The 9638-nt window shown below is 34.4% G+C and overlaps 1 protein-coding gene across 1 annotated transcript; it reads left to right on the plus strand.

The window, feature by feature from the left end:
- The first annotated feature begins 311 nt into the window (after positions 1-311).
- LOC128508423 (fucolectin-like) lies at positions 312-5344 on the plus strand. Its single transcript, XM_053479765.1, has 7 exons — positions 312-357; positions 496-540; positions 2281-2560; positions 4010-4143; positions 4228-4319; positions 4744-4825; positions 5292-5344. Exons 1-7 carry the CDS (start codon positions 321-323, stop codon positions 5342-5344), a joined length of 723 nt encoding a protein of 240 aa, XP_053335740.1. The 5' UTR covers positions 312-320.
- Positions 5345-9638: the final 4294 nt, after the last annotated feature.

Consider the following 9638-nt stretch of genomic DNA (forward strand, 5'->3'; position numbering starts at 1 on the left):
AACTACATTTGTAAACAAAAAGTGCATTTGCCTTTTAAATAACCTAAATAATCATTCAGCACAAAGCTCCAAGTAGATAGCAGAGAATTTAAAATGGTCAAAAAGTTGGCCCTTTGATTTATGTCAAGTGAGGTAAGTAAGAAATATCTCTTTATATTGTGCTCTAATACATTGGTTTTGGTATTAGGCACTAAATGTAATTTGATGTGCACATTAAAAGTCTGAGTCTTAAGAAGTGCTTCCTCATTTATCTATTTTTCTGTCCTCTTTGAGTGTTGTAAATTACTTAAAGTTGTTGTTTTTTTCTATTTGAAAAGAAAATGAAGAATTCTCAGGGGCTCATGTTTCTTTTTTTAGGTAAAGGCTGATTTTCAGTATCTTGTAAAGTATCATAAAGATTTAAAATGGAAATATTTTTGTATAGATTACAAAAAAACATCTTCCTATTACATCTCTCCATAAGCAGGCAATAACCAAATGCATATTTTGGCACAGGGATATGCATTTTCTCATCACAGTGGATACTTACCCATCAAAAAGGTATGAATATACTGTAGTAGAATATAGAAACCCACACACACTTTAAAAGTTAGACATTTTTTCTCAGTTAAAACAAGAAACCATATTTATAGCTTTTCCTTTTGTATAATTCTTCTGTTGAAGCAGGTGTTTATACAACACTCCAATTAATTTAATCATAAAATTGATTGCACAAACTTGTAAAGTCCATGGCAGCTTTAGTGCTATCATTAAAACAAAAAGACAATGTACCAAATACTAAAAACCTTGAAATTTATGCTATTATTTCAAAGATTGTACCTTTAACTAAAGTTGTTGTAAAAAATATTTTATTATATTAAAATATGGTAATATAAGCTTGCCAAAATTACGGATGGTAGGACACTTTTAGTATTAGGTTGTTTTTGAAAGTTAAAGTTAGTTTAAGTTACTGATGAAAGGATGCTGGACTAATGTTGACTACATTACATTGAATGGCTAACTCTGCAAATATGACTTATTTGTCATATTTGCACCACATTTAATTATGGTTTTCTCCCCTCTTGATTGCAATGGTTGTTTTAACTTTCAACTGATGCCCTGAGTGGTAATCAAATGTTCTTTTGTCTAATTGTTATTAGTGTGGAGAGCTAACTTTTGTTTCACCAGTAAACCTGCTGTTGCTAGTAAATGCAAGTGAATACATACGGTATATACTCACTCACTCATGTGTTATGCATGTTACTGCAGATTTTTTTGACTGCACATGCATGATGCAAATCTCCCAAAGGTGCTCTATTGCACCAAGATCTGTGACTGTGGAGGTCATTTAAGTGCAGCAAACCCATTGCCTTGTTCAAGAAACCAGTTTAAAATGATTTTAGCTTCCTGACATAGCACATTATCCTGTGGTTATAATGGGATGGACATGGTCAGCAACAATACTTAGGTAGGCTCTGGCATGAAAATAGTGCTCAACTATATTTAAACTCATCAGACCAAACAATGTTTCCAGTCTTTTTTTTTGTCCAATTTTTTACTTTCAAACAGGACGGGGTGTTCTTTTCTGTCAAACTTCTATGACAGCCCCGCTCCGAGCCCAGGCATGGAGGCATCTATTTGGACCAGATTGAAATTAGGTTTCCCAGTGAACAGTAGAACTGGTGAGGTGGGCCTTTAGTTGCTGGAAAGATCTTTCTTCTCTTTTCCTCCAACACACCTTTTCTGAAAGACCCTTTTTCAGGATGTCTAAGAGGGGTGCTGCCGTAAAGAAGAAACAGGAGACGAAATGGCGATAATAATTAGCTGAGCCCAAAAAGGCATATACCTGTTTTTCTGTGGTGGTCGCAGGTAAGATCAGACAGCCTCTATTTTTTTTTCTTGAGGTTTTAGTAGCCCGAAATGTCTGATCTTGTACCCATGGTACTGTGCCCCGGTCAGCCCCAGGTGACACTTCCTGGGATTTGCCATAAGCCCTGCCTCTTGTAGCTCCTCAAGTACGTACCTCTGGATTGTGCATCCTATCAAAAGGTTTTTTCATTTGGAGATGATGTGGGATTATTAATTAAACACAAAAGCCCACACGATAACAAAAACAAAACACCTAACTCAAACACCAAACACAATAATCTCTCGTCTCCTTGAGCCAGGATTATTCTTTTTCCTCTCTTTTCTTTGTCTTTTTATTTCTCTTCTAATTCCTTTTTTATTTCTTCCATACTGGAGCAACACGCTCTGATAGTTTGTAGTATCTTTATTATTCTCTTCTTTTCTCTTCTTTAGTTGATTTGGCCTTAGGAGGAACAGCAACACAATCTTCTACATTATATAACTATTATCCTTCTAAAGCTATTGATGGTAACACAGCATCTTCTGTTGGTTCTGGCTCATGTTCACACACAAATCGAGACTATGGCCCATGGTGGAGGGTGGATTTGTTGGCAGAGTATGTTATTGGAACTGTAGTCATCACAAACCGAGGCGACTGCTGTTCACAACGGATAAATGGTGCAGAGATTCACATTGGTGACTCCCTAGTCAACAAAGGCAACAATAACCCCAGGTGAATCATAAATAAATAAATAATTAAGAAATTATACAGTAAAAAAGTTTGTAGATACCTTCCAATTCCATTTTTTTTTTTGTTTATTTGTTTTTGATTAGTGATTTGTTTAATACATTTTATAACAATACTGGAGATTACAAAACTGTAAAATAACATATTGCATTAAGTAATTAGATAATAGCAACAACAATCAGTTGACATTTAAGACATGAAAGTCAGCTGTTCTAAAAGTTATTGCAAGAACTTTGGTCAAGTGCATTTGAAAAACCCATTAAACACCATGATGAAACTGGCTCTCATGAACACTATCAGAGAGCGCCTCAGCACCTCAGATTAGAGCCATTATGAATGCTTTACAGATCATAAGCAGCAGAAACATCTTAATATCAACTGTTCAAATAACATTATTGCATATTTTGGATGCCTTTAGTATTAATCATTGAATTAGATTCAAAGTCTAAACTTTAGACACACGCTTTAAAGGGTTTAAACTTTTAAGTAGTACTGTGTGCGTGTGTGTGTTGTCAATTGATTAAAATATTTATCTTAATTTTAAAATACTCAAAATTACTTGTATTACAAATGTCTAGTGGTGGAATAAAGAAGTGCATGACAAAGTCGTTAGAGGCGACAGAATATGCAGTTTTACAATATTTAATTCATTAACATTTAACAAATGTTAAATTAAAATACCTTGCAATCATAAATTGAGACCTGTCTGTTCCTTTAGTGGTGACCATTTCTGTTGTCCCAATTTTAACATCAAGAAATTGGCTCATTTCGCGCATGCTTTCGCAAAACTTTTTTTTTTCTATTTTCAACATGCTCACAGTGACACTGGGTGCAGGTACCATTTGTCATCAAATAGGTGTACTGTTACACTGCAGTAGTTATGATTCCTTTCTAATGTCAAGTGGTCTCCAATACAGCCAATAATAGTAGCTTGTGAAAGGAGCTTAAGCAAACAACACTGGTTTTATCCAAACTTCCATCTGGAAGCTTTTTATAATGAAACTTGCTGTTCAGCACACCTGGTGATGTTTCCTCAGTTATTTTATTATCTACATTAAACATTCAATTATAACGTGGACAAGTTTGGGGGCCATGCAGCTATTATAGGAAGCCATTGGGGTCAATATGGTGTTCATAAGATCAATTTGCATTTAATAAAATAGCATCATGTTAAAAAAAAAGATTAGATGCGTGTTAACATGTTGATATTGCCAGCCTTAATACATATTACATCATATAAAAATTACATACATGATTATAAAAGACAAATGTTTTAAAAATATATTATAAAATCTTTTAAATTACACCAATTATTGCTTTAAAGAGCTAAACATACGTTTAGCATTAATGGTTTTAAAGTCTTTATTAATGGTTTTAAAGTCTTGTACACAGTCATAAAGTCATATCCTTCACTTTCTCTCTCTCTTGAACCAGATGTGTTGTTATCAGTAGCATCCCCGCTGGTGCCACTGCAAGCTACACCTGCAATATGATGGGTCGTTATGTGAACATTATTCTTCCCAATATTTACCAGTTTCTTACACTTTGTGAGGTGCAAGTTTATGAAGGTTCAATATTTATATTCAGTTACATTTTCATGCATATTTAATGTAAAATTAAGTTGTTAAATTTCAATTTTGTTAACTTTTTAGGGCCTACTATTAAGTGGACATTTCTGAGATTAAAGATTAATAGCAGTGAGGATTTCAGCAACCCTACCATGAAAGACAGCATACTTCAAAAGGTCTGTGGTAGTCTGTTTATTAGGTCCACATACCTACATTCACTGACCAATACTGATTGTATTTCCTTTAATGCACCATATAGCTTGTTGCTCCTTCTTTATTAGTAGAAAGGGGCTCACTGTTGGTCATACTATTACTCAACATGGCACTCACCCCGTTTCTACTGCCTCATCTGATACACATATAAAAGCCCAAATGCACACATTTTTCACCACCATGTTACTATCAACATGTGCTGTTTTGAGAATCATTTACCACCTAAATAATATTTGTTAAGTGGAGGTCCCTGCTCACAAAGTAGATGGGGTCAGAAAAACATAACATATGTTCTGCATATAAGCTGAAGTTAGTAAATGTATATGCATATAAAGCGTATTGTATGTAAAGTATTGTGTAACACATAATGGTACTTTCTCTTAATAGATAAAATCTACCAATCTTCAGACATCAATATTTCAGATTCACTGGACAGTGGAACCAGAACTGGAAACTAAACTTAATAGTGGTAAGAAAGATTAGAAGAATACTACTGCTATTACTCCTACTCATACTTCTATTTGTACTTATGCTATTACTTGAATGAGATTGCATCAGTTAATAGTGGGATCGTATCACTCATCATTCTATGAACTGACCGTTCAAGTTTCATGACAACAGCTTAATAGTATTTTATTGATTCAAATGATTTTTATTGATTGAATTTGTCAATTGCAACCATATTTGTTAAGTTATAAAATCATCAAATGAATCAATTTAGAATTTTGCTCTGGCCAGCTACTCAACCAAGGCCAAAAAAAAAAAAAAAAAAAGATGGCATTGGATTTAACTGAGCAAATATTCCATAGCTTTTGACTGAATCATTACCACAGTGATGAATATGAATATCTGGCAACATTTAGCTTCTCATTTTTTAAAATAATCATATTGGAAAATGTATCCCATTGTAATGGAAAACTGTTACTGTGTTTCAGGTCAAAATTATTGCCCAGCGTCAAGCAAGGAGAGCAAAATAGATTATTGCTAAAATTACTGGAATCGGGTTAAAAACTGTCCTACAAATTATTAAAACCAGAAGAAGAAATGTGGTTGAAAAACCTTATGATAGAATGTAACTGGGGACAACTTAAAGAGTCAGTGAAGTTATCATAAAAAAAATTACAACAACAGTTGACATCACAGCTATGTTTACAAATGAAAGCAAGGGATTTTCCTACAATGTGAAAAAAACTCAGATGATTGATACTAAACAGCAAGTGATTCTAGATTTACCATGTGCCTGCATGTTGGCCTTGTCATGGTTATAAAAAAAAAATTACAAGACATGATGCATCTTATCATGTGTAGCTGTACAAGTCTCAAGAGGTATGACCTGGGATTAAATCAGGTCTAGGCTTACCAATGTAAAATGGCAATATTACAGAGTCAGATACCAAAAATAAAATGTATCACATGTACAAATTAAATGTATTGGTTACAAGAGGCGCTTCAACTAAATATTAAAGTGTCAGGAGCAGTGTATGTACCAAATTTCAGCTTGATCAGACTTGAGGCTCCTGAGAAGGTTCTTGAGGTTCAAAACATTGGAATCATGCTAGCAACATGCTAATATATATATATATATATATATATATATATATATATATATATATATATATATATATATATATATATACACACAAAGTCCACCCCTCTCGAATAAGCCGCACAATTTGTCAATGTCAAATCATTATATGTCAATGGGGTAAATTTGGGCATTTCTTATTAACTTAAGGCTGAGACTGCTTGAGATTTTAAACACATCACAGTTTTTGCCTGTGTAGTAAGTAAAATGAATGTGTAAAATTAATCGCATGTACTTTGGACTACAGTCGTGGTCTTGGTCTTCTTTGAAAGGTACTTTTAAGATTTTTTCCTTACAATTAGAATAATTGTGTAAATTACTGGAACAGAAAAGCTTAGGGTAAAATAGATTACTTTATTTGTCATCAATAGACAAGGGCTCATTATTAGCTGGAAATATAATTTTTTAACCCTGCACTCATCCAACCCATTTCTACTATTGCTACTGCTGCACCTGAAACAGTGAAATGTACACTAATGTTGATCTGATTCATCTAGATCATCATGGAAATACATTTACAGGTTAGTTATAAGTACCTACAAAATTCTAGCTTGTGTTGACTTCTATGTACTTTCATTCGTTTATTTCTCTTCTTTTACTGATGCACTCATCTCTCTGGAATCGGCTCAATCTGAACTCATCAGATCACATGACCTTTTCCCAAATTAGCAAATTAAAGCCTTTTTTATAATTAGCCCCACTAACAATTGGTTTTCTTAAGTCACACAGCTGTTTAGTCCTAATTCTTTGCATCACGTTGTGTTCGTATAAAAATGCTTTTACCTCATTATTAAATATAAATATGTTTTTTACTGTAGATTTTTTCATATACTTTACCAAGTGTTTAAGTGCTCTTCAATCATGATGTATTTTTTCTTATCGCAATTCTTAAAAAAAAAAAAAACGATACATACGAAAGTGAGTCAAAAATTATTCACACTCCGGGTTACTTCTGTTGGTTGCACTGTCCTATAAGAGCTTTCCATTCAGGGCTACTGTCTTCCTAGTCACCGCTGTGGCAGGTATGAATGGCTTATATCAGTTCATTTGTAAATGCGGTCTAAGCAGAAAATGGATACCCCTCTTATGATTTGCTCAAGAAAGGAGCAGCATTTAATGATTAAATTTTTTGTTGTTGTTGTTGTTGTGTGGTCTGAGGGTGTACCTGTGCCAAAACAAGTCACTGAAGAGCATAAACAGAAGTGTTTGGATATCTGTAAACAAAATCATGGACAAATCATGGATTTATCACTACGAGCAAAACGTCAGAGTATGGAACGGAAACAGAAAATCCTCAATCTCTAACTGAGAAAAAGTTCAAAAGTCAACCATCAACCAGAAAATTGATGCCCACAGTTTTCTGGAATCCTCATGGCCCAGTATTAGGACATTATCAGGTAAAAAGTTTCAAAAAATCAACAGTGCTAATTACAGTTAGATGCTTATTGAATCCTAAACTTCAGATTAAACGCAAAGTACCCCTATTCAATTGTGTTGTGATGCACACCTGCACTCTTCTGCCCACACTGTTGACACTTCGTTTCGAGGTGACAAAGCTATACCTATAGCCCCGATCTTGCCTTATTGAACTTTCACCTGTTTGGTCCCCTCAAAGCAGCTCAAAGCAGTGAAGGCAGAGGTATAATTGTTGCTTGCAGCTCAGCCTAAAACGTTTTTAATATAGGAGGAGGCTATGTTAAAAACATATATAGGTCTTTTATAAAAGTTAATGACTAAAAATTCTACAGCCATATCTGTAAAATTGTTAGGCAGCGAGAATAATTTTTGACTCACACTCATATACACACCACACTCACACGTGTGTGTTTTCAGCCCTTACTTCTGAGCAGAGTAAATATCACTAGTCCTACCATAGCCTCTACCGAAGGTTCTCCTGTCCACCTGTGTTTTTTGACTGGGTCCTTATCATTCTGTTGCACAGTTCATGTGCTATTATTGCCTCTTTACTATAAATAATGTGACTTTATATCTTGTTTTGCATTTGGGTCCTTCTCTGGTCATGTTACATTAATAATTTAATGACCCTTATTTAAATCTTTGGAAAAGTTGTATTTGCTCTATAAGACAAAGGAAAAGTTTACTTTAAAATCGTAATTTTTATTTGAATCGTAATCTCACTCACTTACTTTCTTTTGAATCTTAATCTCACTCACTTACTCATCATTATTACCGCATAATCCTGTATTCAGGGTCACGGGGGGAGACTTAGGGCACAAGGCAGGGTACACCCTGTGCAGGGTGCCAATCCATCGCAGGGGACACAGACATACACACATTTACACACTATGGGCAATTTGAGAACACCAATTAACCTAATCCACATGTCTTTGGAATGTGGGAGGAAACCGGAGTATCCGAAGGAAACCCACCAAGCACTGGGAGAACATGCAAACTTCATGCACACAGAGACGGGAATCGAGCCTGGCCGATAATCGTACCACTACACCACCTAGTGCCGCCTGAATCTTAACCTAATATAACATTTCAGACCAAAAGTTGACACACCCTGAAAAGCCAATCCCAAACTTCTTTCTGTCACATAATCAGTGAAGTGGAAATAGCAGATTCACAAACATAGTAACTACTAAAATTGAACTACATGTGTTTGGATAATGTTGAAACCAATTAAAATGGCATATACTCTCTGTTACTGTTGTTTTTCTGTTGTAAAGTACTGAGTTGAACCTGGTAAAGGAATAAAGGAACTGGTAAAGGATGCTACGTTGTAATCTAATGTTTCCTACACCTTTTGTGGCCAAAAGGTTAGAAGAATAAACCATGAAACTGGTGGACAGTCCAGTAAACCTTGTATGTTTCACTTTATATTCTCACTCATTTGGCTTTGGAATATCTGCTCTGGATGCTGGAAGTCATTGCAAATAGCATTAAATCAGAAGATTGTGCACTCGTATTTACAATCACTAGTTCCCCACATAAAGTTGTGCCCTTGATAATGAGTCAGAATGCAAATTAGGATTCAGCCTTTTCTCACATTTCATACGAATTACATAATCTGAAATTTGTTTTCCATTAGTTTATTTAAAAGCAGACATTTCATTTTCTATAAGTATATTTTTTATGTCTATGAGGCAAGTAAACACAGAGTTTCTGTAAATTTTTTTATTTCACAAAAAAACAAACAATACAGAATAGTGCACCCAGTTTGCTTTCATTATTTTACAAAATCATAATGTTTTGTCATCATATTAAGTGCACTTAAATTAATGTATAGTGTTATAAAGGTTATGTATTCGAGTTTTATTATATAGCTTTTGCACATAATCTGACAATAAATATGATGCACTCATGTTTTCTTATGCAGAAGTGTGTATAAGTTATGCAGCAAAATGTCCTGTTTAGGCAATTTCAAACTGTGTGCTGATTTCCATAACTTTTGACCATAAAAGGACCTTCAAAAATAAGATTAAAACAAAAAAGTCCTTAAAAAAACAATAGGGACCTTTATACACTATGATGTAATAGGGTTGATGTCATAGTAATTGGGCCCTAAAGATGCCTTAAGGCACTAAACAGCAAATTGAACACTACAGAACAGATGCAAGAAAAATCCTACTCAAACAGAGTACAGTATATTTAAACATTTAAGCATTTAAGCTGCGGGTAAATACAATTACAACATAGGGGGTGAAGTGCCTGATTGAAAATGTAGTCTGGA

Source organism: Clarias gariepinus, chromosome 20 (assembly GCF_024256425.1).
Source record: "Clarias gariepinus isolate MV-2021 ecotype Netherlands chromosome 20, CGAR_prim_01v2, whole genome shotgun sequence".
Lineage (NCBI taxonomy): Eukaryota > Metazoa > Chordata > Actinopteri > Siluriformes > Clariidae > Clarias > Clarias gariepinus.